General features: G+C 39.8%; 1 protein-coding gene across 11 annotated transcripts in view; it reads right to left on the bottom strand.

The window, feature by feature from the left end:
* The window catches only part of TNRC6B (trinucleotide repeat containing adaptor 6B), a 251,022-nt gene that overhangs the window by 132,233 nt on the left and 99,499 nt on the right, over nt 1-19,290 (bottom strand). Inside the window, exon 1 of one of the 11 annotated variants that reach the window (XM_027070664.2) lies at nt 5,265-14,918. The exons of 9 other annotated variants lie outside the window; for them this stretch is intronic. In XM_027070664.2, coding sequence (XP_026926465.1) covers nt 5,265-5,269 — 5 coding nt within the window. In that variant the 5' untranslated portion in view covers nt 5,270-14,918. Of the gene's footprint in view, nt 1-5,264; nt 14,919-19,290 lie in introns of those variants that run through there. One more of the 11 variants, XM_053226836.1, reaches the window with a different exon arrangement.

The raw sequence follows: 19,290 nt of genomic DNA, 5'->3' as shown, positions 1-19,290 counted from the left end.
GAGAATGGAGGCATCTGTGGGGCCGTAAAAGTCTTTCTGGTTTATTTAGCAAAGGGGGGGTAGAGCTCAGGGGAAGGAAATACTTACTAAGCAATGAGACCAGGTGCCAGCTCTTACATACAACATTTCCTTTATGGTTCACAACAGCATCTTATCCTCATTTTACTCACGAAGAAACAGGGGCTTATGGTCACGTAGCTGGTCCTAGTGACCTTAGACTCAAGTGTAGCTCAAATACATTTTATCGAACACTCAGTCCTGCTTAGCCCAGTTCTAGATGCCGGGGTCTGAGCAACAAGCAAAACAAAATCTGCTCTCATGAAAGCGGAAGGCTTTGTGGGGAGTGATGCACCATCATACACAAATAATGTAATTTCACTGAGTGACACAATTAAGGGATATTAAAATGGTTCAACTGAGGGATGTGATAGAGTAACCAGGGAGGCAACTTAACTTGCAAGGTTCTCAGGGATCATTTAAAAAATAATTTTGAGGAGACACTTTTGCATGACTAACGAACATGTATAAAGTGACTATCTTGACAAACCTTCAATGGAAGTCTCTGGAACTAACGAGAAGCAAAAATTACCATTCGTTTCCTGATTCTCAGCAAAGAGACTACGAGGTGACATGAACTACAGTGCTGTCCTAGTCCTAACCCAAAGCAATCGGTTAGACAGTCACCAGATGCTGAGTATTTCCACACGAACCAAGTGGCTGTTCAGGGAGATGGCCGACCAAATTCTTAGGTCCCCCAGCACCTACAACAGCACCCAACACACACCGGGGCATAATAAATGATTGCTGAATGAACATACGAAGGAAGAAAAGAAAATGTTCAAATGTCACTGACATGGGTTAAATCCCTTTTCAGGCCAAGTGGCTTCAATTCACCCCAGCCCACTCCACTACCAGTCTTAACCACAAGCGGGTAAGAGAAGGTAATTTGTATAAACTGATGAGCAATACTGTACTAGGAAACGATTAGCGTGTGCTGCCCCCTCCCCAACCAAAGACGGTCAGAAACCCCGTCTTTAAATCACATGTTACACTTAGCGAAAATCTAATATCCAAATGATGACTAAAAATAAGGGGCTTCTTTCAAGAAGGGCTCTCCTAACGCAGGTACTCAGGACACTTCCATAGCAGGTACTTGTTATAACTACTGCACACCTAGCACCAAGTTGTGATGGCCTCTTTATCGGAGAATCTTCCTTGTTAGATTGGTACTTCTTGAGGGTAGGAACAAAGCACATTCATCTGTATTGCCTCAGGGCTTTGTCCAGTTTAAACTGCACACGAGGGGCGCCTGGGTGGCTCAGTTGATTAAGCACATCGACTTAGGCTCAGGTCATGATCTCACAGTTCCTGAGTTCAACCCCCACATCGGGCTGGCACGCAGAGCCCCCTCTGGATCCTGTCTCCTTCTCTCTCTGCCCCTCCCCCACACGCTTGCACACAGGTTCTCTCTCTCTCTCTCTCAAAAAAAAAAAAATAAACATTAAAACAAAATAAAAATAAACTGCAGAAGAACAATGGGTACACTAAGTTACAAAAATTAAAATTTCTCCAGGGGCACCTGGGTGACTTAGTCTGACTTCAGCTCAGGTCACGATCTCGTGGTCCGTGAGTTCGAGCCCCGCGTCGGGCTCTGCTCTGACAGCTGAGAACCTGGAGCCTGCTTCAAATTCTGTCTCCCTCCCTCTCTGCTCCTCCCCCACTCGCACTCTGTCTCTCAAAAGTAAATAAACATTGAAAAAAAATTTAGGGGCGCCTGGGTGGCTCAGTCGGTTGAGCGTCCGACTTCAGCTCAGGTCATGATCTCGCGGTCTGTGTCGAGCTCTGCGTCGGGTTCTGTGTTGACAGCTCAGAGCCTGGAGCCTGTTTCAGATTGTGTCTCGTCTCTCTCTGACCCTCCCCCGCTCATGCTCTGTCTCTCCCTCTCTCTCTCTCTCTCTCTCTGTCAAAAATAAGTAAACGTTAAAAAAAAATTTTTTTTTATTTAAATTTCTCCAAAACGGTTCAGTCATGGGGCAGATGGGTAGGGTGAGGCCCACCTCCTACTACTGTTATCTGCTGGGCCTGCTCTGTGGAAGCTGAAGGCCTCCTGACTACACATCACTCTTGCAGTGTCTCTTGTAGAGGTGAAGAACTGGAAAAGCCTTGGGAGACTTGCTTCAATGTTTAGAAGTTTATTTTTAAAGGATGGTCCTAGTGGTGATGGAGAAGGACAAGCGGCCATTCAAAGCTGTACAAGAGTTGAACTTGCACTAAATACCAAAGATGCTGGTGCTTCCTTTCTGGCACCCAGATGGTAGGACTGAGAAACAGTTGAAAAATAAGACACCACTTCTGATAGATAAGCACTATCCATTTTTGTGATGTTTCGGTAAAATCTTAATAATGATTTTGTGACATTTCTTTCTGAGGCAGAGCAGCTGTGAATAATGACATTACTATAGGATCACAAGTAGACCCAGTGTAAGGAAAAATGGATTGGGGGAGGGGGCATCTTAAGTAAGAATCATATTCATTTTCTCCGATAAGAAACTTCCTCTGCACATGCCATCTCATTTTTAAAAACCGTAACATGCAAGTTCTGATATCCCTGGTTTCTGCTCTTCATAACATCAGCCACATCTCTAAAGTTTTTAAAGCCCCATTTCACGCTATCGACAGAAAACAAAAACTTCAACAAAAGGCACAAATTAAATACTATCCATCGGCACACTTGGTACCCATTTTTATGTGCTTCTGAATTACCATACTTTGGGCCCTGCAGGAACTTAGATCCAAAATGGCAGCTGGGCTTCTGAAACTCACCAGAGCCCTAACGCTTAACATACGTGAAACGAGGTCTTATTTATCCCACTTTCCAACCTGTCTAGGAGAGAGAAGTATTTCTAAAAACATTTCAGACACTCAGATGGCATTATGTCCGTGTTCATTCTATCATCCTCCTTGCCTGAGAGAGTAGGTACCCTGCTTTTTTTGGTTCCTCGGCTCCACAAACTGAATTAACCTGCTATTCACATGTTTACACGGGCCACGGAAACAAGCTAATGACAAAACATGGAAAGCTTAGGTTTTTCTCTTCTGTACGGCCAACTTAGGAAATGGGTGTGAAATCGATCATCTAAGGAGTGAAGCCCCAAGTAAGTGCTTTCATTTTCAGAAAAAAACCCAACAATGATGAGAGCTCTAATTTTCCTTCGGCCCACCACACAGCAACACTCCCTATCACTATGGTAATTTCTAGGTCTTTTCCTTTAAATTCAAGCTGTAAGAAAATTTTTAAAGAGACAAATTTGTTGCAGACTACCTCTTTAATGTAATGTTTCCAATCTCTTTTACACAAAAGCTGAACTTATATTACCAAAAACCGTACAGTGGTTTTAAACTGTCATAGCTCTACGGATTCCCACTACTAATATAACAACATTAATTTTAGAAAAATAATAAAAATACTTGCTCTTTAGAGACAGAGAACTTTAATTATCTTTATGTATTCAAATGCAGAGTCTTTTTGTTAAATTAGCGTGAAAGTCCCTTCATCTACACACAATTGGCCCAAAGAAACAGGCCATTTTCAGCACAAGGGGCCAATCCATTTGAACACTGAATAAAGCTTTTGAAAAGCACTATACACCCTCTTCCAGACTGTCAAATTTTCAAAACGGGCCAGCATTTCTTCCATTTTTTTTTTAACACTTGCAGGCCCAGCAAGCATCTTATAATTAGATTAATTAAAAAGGAAACAACAACACTGCTCCCTTCTGATCAAAATTATTCCATTTATGCTTAATTAGCTTTAATCCAAGTCTACATATTTATTGATGGGGATATGACAATTCCAGGCATTTGCATATTTTAAATACCTTTCTAAACTATACTTTGTAACAGATTTAGAAGAACAGTCTCTTTCTCATGCCAGTATGCCACGCATAAATCAGGATACAAATTAGGAAAAAAAAGAAAAAAGAAAAGAAAACAAGGCCTCTCAGAGCCAGGGATGTGCTGAGGGGGTGGGGTGATTTACTCGGGGGTGGGGGCAATTTCCCCGCCACATCACAAACTACGACCCTTTCAGCCCACCAGACGAGAGAGAAGCATTACATCACACTCTTACAATGATAGGGGGAGGTGGCTCTGAGAAAGCAAGTTTTCAGCTTTCTTTCCTCCCTGCTCCCAGGCTTTCTAGAATCCTGTATTGGAAGTAATGGAATTTAACTTCAGGGCACCGCACAGTTTCGGGGGTAATGAACACACACATCCATACAGCTACCTATTTACGTGACCCTAAACGTCCACTTCGACAATGGATACACGGCCCAAACAGGCAACCACACACACAGATGCTGAATTTGTGCCGAAAAGCCCAGTTCATCTGTACAAAATGAAACAAAAATTTGTAACCCGTGAGAAATGGAGAAGGCCAATCTACAGGGAGAAACTGATAAAGAATTCATTCCTGGTGGGGTGAATAGCTGTTTAGATCTTTAAAACACCATGTTTACAAGACAGTCCTACCACTTGGTTCGAACCACGATCAAAATAAAAGCGCATCTGGCTGCACATTTGAGAACACACACAGAGACCCGGTGTAAATGAGCGCGCGCCGAGAAGAGACGGGTGACCCACACATTGCTTGGGAGGTTTTCAAGCAGGGGAATCTACAAACCCCAAACCTCCTGGTGTTCACTCGCCCCCAGCCTGATGTTTAAAATGTATCAGGTCTTATTTTAGGTTTTACATCTCTCTAGGAAGGATGGCCTAGCTTTAAAGAAATTAAAAAAAAAAAAAAAAAAAAAAAAAGGCTTTCCATGGTTGTGCTTGCCCTCCCAGATCCTTTGTCGGCCTTAGCAGCCGAAAGAATGCAAACCCATTTATATTTATGCAAATTTTTGCAGCAGATTTAAGGGGGCAGGGAGAGGTCTGTGTTTTTTAAAAACCTCTTTGTAAATATCAAATTTCCAGTTACTCGTAGTTTCATTGATTTGCAACACAGAAATGATGATGAAAATCTGTATATAAATTAAAAGTGCAATTAAATCACTTCAAAATTTAATATTCTACCAAGGCTTTTCCATTTCTAAAATGCCGAACCAAAAGTACATCACGGGTCTGATTTACACAGATTCACGAAATGTCTGAAGCCAGTCTCCATGCTAGACAAATGTCCATTTGCAACAGCACTAGTGAAAACGGTTAGACAAGATCCATATAAATCAATTGGTTTAAAAAAATTGAAAATATTTACCAACCTCATAAAGTGCAGCAGTGCTTAAATCCAGCAAATTGAGGCATACAAGGTAGAAATGGAAATGAAAAAAGGTCCAAAAAATGATTTCTTTTTGTCTATCTGTTTTTTTGTATTTTAAATATTCAGAAACCAGCAGAGACTCTGTCGGCCATTTTGGCTTGAACTAACTCTCTCACTCACTCTCCCTCTTGCTCTCTCTCTCCCCCTCTGTCTCTAAAGGAAGCAGCTTTTTGTGACCTTCAAATAGAGGCGGATCATGTGACTTCGGGTAGGTCTGTCAATCAGGAAAGGGGAGGGAGCTGGGGAAATGGAACTGCCTTAAAGGGAAAGCAGCCCTTTTCCACTCACTTTCATTTGTGAAATGCTGTTATCTCCTGCTCTCCGCCTACACGCAATGAATGTGAAAGTGGCAACAGCATAAGGGTAACAGATGAACAAAATAGAAAAACCTTTATTGGTTTATAGAAATATGCTCAGTTGCGAGCGATTTTTGCAGATCCTGGAGGTTGACTTGCTTGCTACAGTTCTTTGGCTGTTTGGGCAAGCATGGGCTGGCAAACTGCTCTTTAAAAGGGGGCTTAAACAATGCTTCAGCCAAACAGGAGACTAGTTTTTAAAGATTAAGGTGAAATATAGGGCACAACTGATCTCCGGCAAGCTCCTAAAATGCACAGGAGAAGACCAAAGGGAAACACCAAAGTAGAAACGGAGACTGGCAATTCAGAGAAGTTAAGTGACTTACCTCAAATCACACAGCTAGACAGAAGCAGAACAGGGGTTGGTTTCCCACATTTATCGTTTTTGGTGCATGTGTATCTGACACTCCCCCCCCCCCCCCCCCATAAAAACTATGCTGCGGCTACCAAGCTGACTTCCTCCAGGATCTGGCAGATTCCAGCCTTCTTTAATCCCCTCTCCCACCTGAGGAAAGGGCTCTGCAGCTGACAGCAGTAAGCAGGAAATTAAACACCTACCTGCTTTCCCCAATCCCCAAGTCCCTTCTCCTTGCTATATACATCTTGTTACACCCACCCACCGAAGAAATCCACGCAGGGTTTGTGTGTCTAGCTCTGGGGCTAACAGGCTGCACAGGTTTCGTTAGGCAAATCCCTTTACCTCCCGAGCCTTTTCTCACTCGGGGACTGTAAAGACTGGACATCACTAGATGCTATCTTCGGTTCCTTTCAACTCTAAAACTCTGCACTTGGCTTCTTTCTTTTAGCAGTTCTGTTTATCTTATCCTTGCCGTCTCAAAAGTAATCCATTACTCCAGGAAGGCTTTCTTGACCCTTCCAGGCGAGACCAGGTTTTCCTGTTCAACACTCCAGTAACGTCCTTTATTCCTTCTTCACAGCATTGCTCATAACTGCGATTAATTTTTGCGTGAGAATTTGCTTATGGTTGATCTCCCCCAGTGTGTATAAGATGTGTATTTACCACATCTTCCTCCATTGCTGTGTGAGGCCCCACATAGTAGGTGAATAAACGAATGAAGGAATTACTTGGACTTCCATTCAGAAGTGCTGGGCAGCAGGAAATCTGCCATCCAACTATAAAGAACGGAAGTCACATGGTTTCCAGAAACTCACCTCCATCTATTTATTCTAAGGAGTTGGACGGCTTAGGAAATAAATGATAGAAAGCAGGCAAAACCCTGTCAGACTCCATCTATCTCTATAAACCAAAAAAGGTGGGATTCCACAGTGTGAGTCTCCCAAATGAACGCGGCTGACCAAGGGTAATCTGATGTGCCATCCAGCAGAGAACCCATGGATTCTGTAAGCCTGGCATTCCTCGAAAAGGAACCTATGAACCCTTCCTAAATCTCACATGTTTATCATCCTGTACAGCCTCCCTCCCTCCCTTGATTTTTCCACTCCGATGGAAGAACAGGAAAGGGGCTGTTTTAGGGCAGGCGGAGGCCAACGCCTCAACGATGTGGCAGCTTGAATATTTATGGTGTAAATGCTTCCACTGTCTTAGCGCAGCCCCAAGTAGAGCAAGAGCCAGGACCCAGACAGACAATTGAGATGTAGGCAAAAGCAGGAAACTCCATGGATGGAAATTTTGAATATTTAGTCTATTTTTATCCTTCCAATGCCTTCCAGCTGAGTTACGGAAAGCTTACTTACGTGGAGCATGCTCAACATGTTAAAATGCATGGAGATCATATAGCTGCCTTGTTTTCATTTGTGATGCTCCCTTGTTTAATGTCTTTATAATTTTGTTAAGTCTCCAATCCCCAATACAAAATATTATATATATATATATATATATATGTATGTATGTTACCTTGTGAGTGTTAAGCAAGCTACATAAAAAGCCAGAAAATACGAACACATTTAGAAACAAATATTAGTTCTATTTTCAAATAATACGATCGATAGGTTTTCTTCAACCTCTAGACAGCTTTGTTTTGTGAGATACCGCTAACCTTAAAGCAATTAGTCCACTTGCTCACTGAAGAAACAACTGAAATAAATACTTTATTTTCAGGGGCACGTGAGTAGCTCAGTCGGTCAGGCATCCGAATTTAGCCCAGGTCTTGATCTGGTGGTTCCCGGGTTCGAGCCCTAAATTGGGCTTTCTGCTGTCCGCCTGGGGCCCACTTTGGATCCTTTGTCCCTCTCTCTCTCTGCCTCTCCCCTACTTGCACACGCGTCTGTGCGCTCTCAAAAATAAATAAACATTTAAAAAATGTTATTTTCATTGTATTTCCAGACATTTTGGACTCTGTGATATATTTATTGTACTTTTTTTATATTAACCATAAAACAGTGTTTTTAAATTATATCATTACAAGATGAGTATACAAAGTAATAAAAAAGATTACTTTTTTTAAACAAAAATACCAGAACTTATATACTCAAATGGGTGTTCTCTTTCAAAGTTGGCACCTTTGGTAACTATATACTAAAAAAAAAAAAAATTTTTTTAAATTAATTAATTAATTAATTTGTTTTGAGAGAGAAAGCACACACGCACATGGGGGAGGGGCAGAGAGAGAGAGAATCCCAAGCAGGGTCCACACTGTCACAGCAGAGCCCCAACGCAGGGCTTGAACTCACAAACTGAGATCATGACTTGAGCCAAAATCAAGAGTCAGATGCTTAACCAACTGAGCTACCCAGGCACCCCGGTACTAAAATATTTTTCTTAGGAAAGAAGATTAAAAAATAATGAACTGAACTTTTAACTCAACAATCTAGAAAACAAGTAACAAACCAAAAATAAATTAACAATGGCAAAAGCATAAACATAAAGCAATCGTCAAAAAAGGGTAGACTGAATCAAGAAAACAAACACCTTTTTTGTTTTAAAATATATAGGTAGGTAATCCTTTAGAAAATCTGATCAAATTTAGGAAAAAGAGAGAGGTCATAAATTAACATTAGGGCTCAGAAAGAAGATATTATAATTACAGATTTGGGAATAGTTTTTAAATTGTGAGAGAATTACACATAACTTGACATCAATAAACTTGAAAATAAAATAAAACGCATGACAGTCAAGAAAAACAGAAATTACTAAAATCAACTCAAAAACAGTTATGAAAACAACAATAAAAACCCACAGCAGAAATCTGTAAAATATTCAAAGAAGTAGCCAGTAAAACTACATCAGACACAAACGGTTTTCTGGGCAAATTCTACCAAACTTCTATCAGATAATTTCTATGTCATTCCTACTATTTCCAAATTTATGGAGACAAAAGAGAAAGCTTCCTCATTTCTTCTATATGGCTAACCTATTCTTGATATCCATCTGGACTGAGATGATATGAAAAATAAAACTATAGACCAATCTTCACTTGTGGAGACAAATATAAAAATCCTAAGTAAAGTATCAACAAATAGAATTGAGCAGTTTTAAGAGAATAGTTCATTATGATCATGTAAAATTTATACCAACAATGCAAGGATGGTTAAATTATAAAATCTATTAACATAAATAACTTCATGTGTTCAACAAGTACGTGCTAAATGCTTTCTATGTGCTAGTTGAGTCAGTAAGGCAAACTAGAAAGGTTCTTGTGTATGTGGAGCCAACATCCTTATGGGAGAAGGATATCACTGATAAGGAAATCCAGAGTTTGTTGGGATACAGAATGCCTGAAGAAGGCTCACTTTAGATAAGGTGATTAGGGAAGGCTTATCTCAGGCAGCACATTTAAGCTCAGTTGAAAAGCAATCCTTTGAGTTTAAAAAAAAAAAAAAATTAAGTTTATTTATTTATTTTGAGAGAGACAGAGGCAGTGTGGGGAGGGGAGGGGCAGAGAGAGAGCGAGAGTGAGAAAGAGCGAGAGAGAGAGAGACAGAGAGACAGAGAGAGAGAGAATCCCAAGCAGGCTTTCCACTGGCAGCACAGAGCCAGACTCGGGGCTCAAACCCATGAAACTGTGATATTATAACCTGAGCTGAAACCAAGAATGGGACAGAAACCAAGAGTGGGACACTCAACTGACTGAACCACTCAGGTGCCTCACCCCTTGAGTTTTTAAAAGAACAAGAGGGATGACCAGGAGGCTAGGAAAGGTGAGCAGGCGAGAGAGGTGTAAGATAAACTTGGGGAGGTAGGAAGGGCTAGATCATACTGAGTCTTTCAGGCCACAGTATTTTAAGAATTGTGGAAAGTTGGGGTATCTGGGTGGCTCAGTCAGTTGAGCGTCCAACTTTGGCTCAGGTTGAACCTCACAGTTCATGAGTTCCAGCCCCACATCGGGCTCCTTGCTGTCAGCACAGAGCCCACTTCAGATCTTCTGTCTCTCTCTCTCTTGCCCCTACCCCACTCATGTGCTCTCAAAAATAAAAAAGCATTTAAAAAAAAAAAAAAAAGAGGAATAGTGGAAAGTCACAGAAGAATTTTAATGCTTATTTATTTTTGAGAGAGAGAGACAGCAAGGGAGGTGCAGAGAGAGAGGGACACACAGAATCCGAAGCAGGCTCCAGGCTCTGAGCTGTCAGCAAAGAGCCAGACTTGGGGCTTGAACTCACAGACCGTGAGATCATGACCTGAGCCAAAGTTGGGTGCTTAACCATTGAGCCACCCAGGCACTTCAAAGCCACAGAAGAATGTTAAAACAGGAGGCTGAACTGCACAATTTTATCCATGACTCATTCTCCACCTACCAGCTTCTCAGGGGCCTAGGCAAATGGTTAGGACCTGAAAAAATATATTTATAAGTCCAAGACACAAAAAGAAAACTATAATCATAAAAATTAATAAATGCTTAAATGTCCTCAAAAACATAAAAACACAGGATTTTCATTCACTGTTAAATTTAGGATTTATAACATTTTCATTACATTTGAAAATAATTCTCACTTTGCAAAAATTTCTAAAAATGTTAGCTATTAAAAAATCTTAGGTAATTATAAATTAAGTCAGTTATTTGTAGCCAAAGAATTTCAGAAACAAAATTATCAATATTCTGTAAACATGTGATAGCAAAAATAAATAAAACCACATGTTTAATATGGAATGTGGGTGCCTTTTAATAGGTTTCCTACAAAGAGGGGCAAAGTCTCCAAAACCTCCCTAAGTATGCATTTCAAGGCTTCAGAGGTCTTACCACCATCACTTTAGGAGAGACAGAATCAGATTTATGTTTAGAAAACTCATCCTGGCTTGTATATAGAGAATATAGTATAGAGGACCAAGAAGGGACCAGCTGAGGTAGGAGAGGTGGAGAAAAGTATACACTATATTTAAAAGGTACAAGTAATTGTCATAAGATAAATGGTTGTTGTTAAGAATGAAATTTGTGACCATGAAATCCAGTAAGGCCAATCAACTCTTTCAAGAATAAGACTCCAAATTCTGGACCCATCATTCATTCATGCAGTCAAGAACCTTTTTTTCTTTTCTTTTTTTTTTTTTTAAATATTTACCCTTGAGAAAGAAGGACAGAGTGGGGGAGGGGCAGAGAGAGAGAGAGAGAGAGAGAGAGAGGGAGAGGGAGAGAGAGACACACACACAGAATCCGAAACAGGCTCCAGGCCCCAAGCTGTCAGCACAGAGTCCCATGTGGGGCTCAAACTAGGGAACAGCGAGATGATGACCCGAACTGAAGTTGGACGCTGAAACAACTGAGCCACCCAGGCGCCCCTCCTCTCTCCTTTTTTAAAGCATCCACTATGTATTACATACTGTGCTACAGCCAGGCCCTGAGCGATAAAAAGAATGGTTGCTAACACCCTGAAGGACAGAGGCAGGTAAATCCATAATTAAAATATAGCATGGTAAGTGCCATAATTAAAGAACAGAGATATAACATAGTTATGCCATGGGATTACAAAGAACTAACTTCTGGGAGAGTCAGGAAAGATTTCACAGGGGATATGAGATTTTGAACACAGTCTAAAGAATGAGTAGGAATTTGCTATGTAGAGAACACAAGAAAGGCAAAGACTTTTTTCTAAGTTTTATCAACTTCCAGTACTGTCAAATGATGGCAACAACAAAGGCTAACAAGAAATGGTATAAACGGAAAAGCCAAGCTTTTCAGGATTCTTTTTTTGTTGTTGTTGTTTATTTATTTTTGAGAGAGAGAGACAGAGTGCGAGTTGGGGAGGAGCAGAGAGAGAGGGAGACACAGAATCTGAAGCAGGCTCCAGGATCTGAGCTGTCAGCACAGAGCCCAACACAGGACTCAAGTCCACGAATTGAGAGATCGTGACCTGAGCCAAAGTCGGATGCTTAACCAACTGAGCCAGCCACCCAGGTGCCCCAAGCTTTTCAGGATTCTTAACCCCAACAAAATCAGAAGGTGAAAATAGCCAACGCTGCATCAGAATGTGGCTTTTACTTCTGGATCTAGTACACAGGAGGAATTCAATGAATGTTTGTTGGATGAAGGACCAAACATATAAGCAAAGGAATAAACGGATGAATACTACAAACCTAAGTATTTGCAGGGTGTGAAAGAACGTAACACTTAAAAACCTATAATTGGAAGATAAAACACGTACACAGCATAGTCAACAAGAAAGTGTGAGATAAATTGTTAACTGTACAGTTCCAGCCTAGGAGACATAAGAGTTAGAAAATATGGACACTACAGATCAGTGGAGCTGTACTTCAAAGGAAGGGCAGGACCAGAATGGTCAAAACAGATGCGTCAGTATGAAGCTAAGGAAGCTTAAGCTGCAGGACCCCTCATTGTCACGGGGCTCTCCCAAAGCTCCATTTGAGCACTGTTCCCAAATGATCTCTCTCTGCTTTTTTTCTGCTGCAATGTGTTTCTCCTCCTCCTTTTTATTGTGGTAAAATACACATAACATAACATTTACCATCTTAACCAGTTGTACAGTTCAGTACTGGTAAGTATACTCACATGGTTGTGAAACGGATCTCCAGATACTTAGAGCTGTTTCATCTTGCAAATCTGACATTCTATACCCACTAAACAACTCCTCTTTTTCCTCTCCCCCCAGCCCCCGGTAACCACCATTTTATTTTCTATTTATATAAATTTGACTACTTTAGATACCTCCTTTAAGTGGAATCATCCTGTATTTAGCTTTTTGTGACTGGCTTGTTTCACTTAACATAATATTCTCCAGGTCCATCCATGTTGATATATGATAGGATCTCCTTTTTTCATGGCTGACTAATATTCCAGTGTATGCATATGCCATCTTTTGTTTATCCATTCAGCCGCCAGTGAACACTTGGGGTGCTTTCACCTCTTGGCTATTTCTCTACGAATATGCATATGCAAACATCTCAATTCTTTTGGATACATACCCAGAAGGGGGATTCCTGGCTCATACGGTAGCTCTAGTTTTTATTTTTTAAGGAATCTCTATATTGTCTTCCACAGTAGTCACCTGATTTTATAATCCCACCAACAGTGCACAAAGGTTTCAATTTCTTTGCCAACACTTGTTATTTTCTGGGTTTTTTGGCGTTTTTGTTTCTGGGTTTTGATTTTTGGGTTTTTTTGATAGTAGTCATCCTGGTGGTATCTCACTGTGGTTTTGATTTGCACTTCTTTGATGATTAGTGATGTTGAGTGTCTTTTCATATGCTTATAGGCCATTTATATATTCTTGGAGAAATGTCTATTCAAAAACCCTTTGCCCATTTTTTAATCAGGTTATACAATTTTTGTTGTTGTTGAGTTGTAGTTCTCTACATATTCTGGATAGTAACCCCTTATCAGATATATGATTTGCAGATATTTTCTCCCATTCTGTAGGGTGCCTTTTCACTCTATGGATTGGGTCTTTTGATGCACAAAATTTTAAAAATTTGATGTAGTCTCATCTGTCTGCCTTGCCTGACTTTCGGTGTCACATCCAAGAAATCACTGCCAAGTCCAATGTCACAAAGCTTTTCTCCTGTATTTTCTTCAAACAGTTTTATAGTTTTAGGTCTTAAGCTTAGGTCTTTAATCCATTTTCATTTAATTTTTATATATGGTGTGTGAGACAAAGGGCCATCTTCATTCTTCTGCAAGTGGGTAGCCAGTGTTCCCAACACCATTTGTTGAAAAGACTCTCCTTCATTCCCCATTGGGTGGTCTGGGTACCCTTGTCAAAGATCATTTGACCTTATATGTGAGTGTTTATTTCTGGGCTTTCTATTCTATTACATTTGTCTATTTGCCTGTCTTTATGCCAGTATCGCATTGTTTTGGTTGCTGTAGCTTTGTAATATATTTTGAAATTAGGAAGTGTGACTAGTCCAACTTTGTTCTAATGACACTTTTTATAAAGTGTGCAAAGACAAGATACATTCATTACTCTTAACCCATACTGTTAAAACCACAGTCTCTTTCCATCTCAGCTTTCCCCTCATGGCTGCAGGCATTTGGGGGATCCATAAAGGGAAAGTTATACTAGAGACAAATCCATTTTGGGTTTAGTGGAATATATTCACGTGGTTCTTAGCACTTCTGTGTATGGTCGAATTACTGTTAACCACCCTAGCATACAAAGATGACATTGGGCCAACTTACTCTGTATCATGACAGAAGTGTGCAGGGCCAGATCATATCATGATGTAAATGTGTCAATTCAGAGTATTACAGGGTAGCCAATGTACAAGAAAAAGTGAAGCCTTACAATATAAAGGATACTTGACAGAGATTTCCCCAAAGTTGATAACAATCTCAAAAATGTATATAATGTTACTAATAACAAGTTGTGAGGATGAAAGGAACTTTGTTGATTCGTCATTATGAAAAACCCTACTGTGGTCAACCATGCTATATAATAAACAATGAATTATCTTTCTAGTCTCTTTCTAGAAAATATCACAGAACCATTGTAACATAAAGGGGCAAAAAAGACTATGCAGCCAAAAAATGTAGAGAAAAAAGTTTCACAGTGATGTGTTAAGTAGTGAATACAAATGCTAGTGCTATTTTTCTGAATTTTCTATTTGTCCACTTCTTAAAAGTCGCCATTTTTTGTGTGTGTGGTTTTCTTTCCTCGTTGTAAATAAATGTTCACTTTTGTACAACTCATATTTGAATTAATTCTCTTTTCCTTAAAGAGCATTCCCAAAAACCTAGATTCGCTCCTGGTCAGAAAGAAGGGTCTCTGCCTCAACAGAAGCATCTAATGGAGAAGGAAATGAGCTATGCATGGAAGCCTTACAGGGGGCCACTGGACAGGGGTAGAAAGACCCTCTCATTGACTAATTGATTGATTATTAAAAATTTTCCATTTATTTATTTTGCGGGGGTGGAGAGAGACAGAGAGAATGAATGAATCCCTAGCAGGCTCTGCACTGTCAACACAGAACCCCATGTAGGGCACAAACTCACTTACTGTGAGATCATGATCTGAGCCAAGCCAAGGAACTGGACACAAAACCGACTAAGCCACCCAGGGGCCCCTAGTTTGTTTTTTTAAAGTAAGCTCTGTGACCAACGTGGGGCTTAAACTCATGACCCTGAGATCAAGAGTCACATGCTCTACTGACTGAGCCAGCCAGGTGCCCAAGGACCTTTAAACGATAGAAACAATATGCATAGGTAGGCTAAAGGCATCTTATGGAGGACCTCAGAAACAAGGAAAAAGGCATCTTCTGCCAAATAAACAATAACCAACAACTGTCTCATAGATAGAGACACCTAAAGAATAGTGATAAAATCAGGTCTGTTGGAATACCCTCAAGAAAGCATTGAATACAGGGGCACCTGCATGGCTCAGTCAGTTAAGTGTCTGACTCTGATTTCAGCTCTGGTTGTGATCTCATGGTTCATGAATTTGAGCCCTCAGCTGGGCCCCTCACTGACAGTGCTGAGCCTGCTTGGGATTCTCTCTCTCTCTCTCTCTCTCTCTCTCTCTCCTACTTGCACATGCCTTCTTTCTCTCTCTCTCTCTCTCCCTCTTTCCAAAAAAAAAAAAAAACAAAAACAAAAAACACAAACTTAAAAAAAAAAAAAAAGAAAGCACTGAATATAAAGTCAAACATGATATACTAGCAATTCACTTTTCTTCGGCTTATAAAAAATATTCTGGGGTTAGGATTTTTAATAGCTCCACCTCAGAGTTTCAAAGTGAGTGTGTAGACCAGGGAGGGTTTCTTAACACTCAGACATTTTCATTCATTCAACATATTTATATATTTATATTTATTGACATTTTGTATGTGCCACTGGCAGTGACCAAGATGACAAAAGTCTCTATCCTTGCAGAGCTGAAGATTTAGCAAAAAGCCTTAACCTGACGTTTCACTGCCTGCCATCATCATGTTGTGCCTCCTCTCTGCCATTCAATTCACCTCTACTTCAGCCCAAACTTCAGCCCACAGACACAGCTGGCAGGAAGGGAACCCAGGCAGAGTGCTCAGGGCAGAACTTGTATCCACACCGCCTAGTGATCAGAACATTTGGGGGAGAAATAAACACCAGCTTCTCTTCATGACACCCCTGGAGATTCTTGCAGCTGAATGTGTTATTTCTTCACCTGTATTTACATCACACTATTTAAAAATTTGAAAACATTTTACAACTTCATGACAATAACATCTCCAAAACGAGGCCTTAAAACACCAATTTCAAGGAACTGGACAAATACATCCTGCCTTTTGAGTAATGTTTTTTCATAAAGTCAGTTATTTGTCCATAAGAAAAATATAAGCTACAGAATTAAGACTATTATTAACTTAACCGCAGTTTTCTAAGAGCTGCATGATGTACCCTATGCACTGTTGGTTAAAGTCATCAATGAACCTGTAAGTAGTAGCAGCCCTCAGAGTTTGAAGTCATTTTCAACTAGGAAACACATAATTCCTGAAGTTACTCCTATTGTAATTAATCCACGGCCCAGACACCAAAGAGAAACCTCATAAGATATAATTCAGAATTTATTATGTATGATTCTGAGACTGGGGAGGGAAGGCAATTTTTTGAGAGAATTAATTTTTATGTTTATTTATTTTGAGAGAGAGAGAGAGTGCGTGCAAACAAGGGAAGGGCAGAGAGAGGGAGAGACAGAGAATCCCAAGCAGGATACGCACTACCAGCGCAGAGCCCAATGTGGGGCTTGAACCCACGAACCATGAGATCATGACCCAAGCCAAATCCAAGAGTCAGACGTGTAACTGACTGAGCCACCCAGGCGCCCTGAGAATTAATTTTTTAAGTAACTCCAATGCATATTACAAAATTTATTAGCAAGTGACAGTTTCCCAAAGACGTAGTACAAAATGTTTACGGTTATGCTAAAATTCCCAGCAGCAAAAATTCCATGAGCATAACTATCATCTATTGAACCACTTTGTGGCATTTTCAAAACACCAATTAACTTGAAAATAAAACTCATTTCCTTTCTCTTCAAAATAATTAAAAAGATTATATAGAAACCCAACTATTCTTCTGATGTCCAGCTTACTGCTGTGTAATGACTAAGTTTACAGAGTTCAATTTGGTACTTCTTAGTACATTTATTTCAATATGTACATATTTCAGTGGTTTAAAGAAAACACGCTGGTGAAAAACTCATGGTAGAATACAGAAAATGTTAAAAAACAAAACAACACAACAACACCCCTCTTTCCTAATGGCCAAATACCAAGGTTTGTATTGTGAAGATAATTATGTATAAAACAAGTGACTTGGAAATATTTTTTCTTTTCTTCTTCTTCTTCTTCTTCTTCTTCTTCTTCTTCTTCTTCTTCTTCTTCTTCTTCTTCTTCCTCTTCTTCTTCTTCCTCTTCTTCTTTGTTTTGTTTTTAGGAAATACTATAGAGCTGCCTATTTTTTTTTAAAAGAACTCAGAAGAATGGTTCCCAAAGAACTTAGTGTTAAATTTGGTGGCTAAATATAAAACAAGGAACGCCCTACTCTTAGTATAGAGACTGGGGGAGAATAAACTGAGGGAGAATAAAGTTGCACCGCAGTATGAGATGATTCTGAGGAAGACGGAGCTGTAAGTTAATGAGTCAGAGTAGGAGCAGAAATAAAGATAAGGTAAGGACAAGCTGTTAGACTTAATGAAAGGTCTGTATAATTAATAATTCAGAAAAATTAAAAGGGTATTTTATAACTAGACATTTAAGTTGGGAAGAATGTAATTAGGAAGAAGAGAATTTAATCACGATATTGGAGTTAAGACATTTAAAAAACAGCACCTCCAGCATAAAGTCGTATTACACCACAGAAGAGTATAAAGAGCAATGTTGATTCCATAAATCACATTCTTCTCTCCAAATCAATATAAAACTGTCTTCAACACTTTGATTTCCATATAGGCCTCCCATGCAAGCTCTGAGCAGATTTTCCCTTGAAAAAGAGAAATAAAAAAAAAAGGCACCCCAAGAGAGCTGAAATATAGGAATTGATATAATTAATTCTACCAACAATCCCTAAAAAGGGGATGCTGTCTATATAACACATTATAAAATGAGATTTAAATTTAATATGTATGCTTTATTTAATACAACATATATAAAAGATTATTATCTCAACATAAAATCGATATTATTAATTTTACATCCTTTTTTTTGGGTATTAAGTCTTTGAAATCCAGGCTGTCTTTTGCATTTAAAGTACATTTAGGGGTGCCCAGTTGGCTCAATCAGTTAAGCATCTGACTCTTGGTTTTGGCTCAGGTCATGATTCCATGGTTCATGGGATTGAGCCCTGCGTCAGGCTCTGTGCTGACAGCGCGGAGCCTGCTTGGGATTCTCTCTCTCTTTCTCCCTCTGCCCCTCCCCCACTCGCTTGTGCTCTCTCCCTCTCTCAAAAATAAATAAATGTTTTTAAAAGGCATATAAGCTTTCTCTTTTATAAAAAAAAATAAACTACATTTAAATTTGATTGCTAACTTTTTTTTTACTGTGGTAAAAAACACATAACATTAAATTTACCATCTGAATCATTTTTAACTGTAAAGCTCAGTGGAATTTTAAGTATATTCTTATCATTTTGCAACAGATCTCCAGACCTTTTTTATCTTCTAGAACTGAAACTCTATACCCATTGAACACTAATTCCCTCTCTTCCCTCTCCCTGGCCCTTGGCAATCATCACTTCTCTATGTTCTGTTTTTATGATTTTCACATTAGATGACTTCAAGTTAAGCTGAGTCATATAGTATTTGTTCTTTGCTGATTAGCTTATTTTGGTAAGCATAATGCCCTTCAAATTCATCTATATTGTAGCATGTGACAGGATTTCCTTCTTTTTGAAGGCTTCATAATATTCCATTGTATGTACATCCCACATTTCCTGTATCCGTTCATCGTCAGTGGACATGTAGGTTGCTCCACTGCTTAGCTGCTGTGAATAATGCTGCAGTGAACACGAGTGTCCAACTGTGTCTTTGAGATCCTGCTTTGAGAGATCTGTTTTTATTTATTTTTTAAAATGTTTATTTAGTTTTGAGGGGGAAAGAGAGAGCAAGCAGGGGAGGGACAGAGAATCCAAAGTGGCTCTGTGCTGACAGCAGAGAGCCCAATGCAAGGCTTGAACCCACAAACTGTGAGATCGTGACCTGAGCAGAAGTGGGATGCTTAGGTGACTGAGCCACCCAGGTGCCCGGAGAGATTTCTTTCTAATGCTGAAA

The sequence above is a fragment of the Acinonyx jubatus genome, chromosome B4, assembly GCF_027475565.1.
Source record: "Acinonyx jubatus isolate Ajub_Pintada_27869175 chromosome B4, VMU_Ajub_asm_v1.0, whole genome shotgun sequence".
NCBI lineage: Eukaryota > Metazoa > Chordata > Mammalia > Carnivora > Felidae > Acinonyx > Acinonyx jubatus.
The sequence above is the reverse complement of the archived record's forward strand: the minus strand, read 5'-3'. Positions and strand labels throughout refer to the sequence as shown.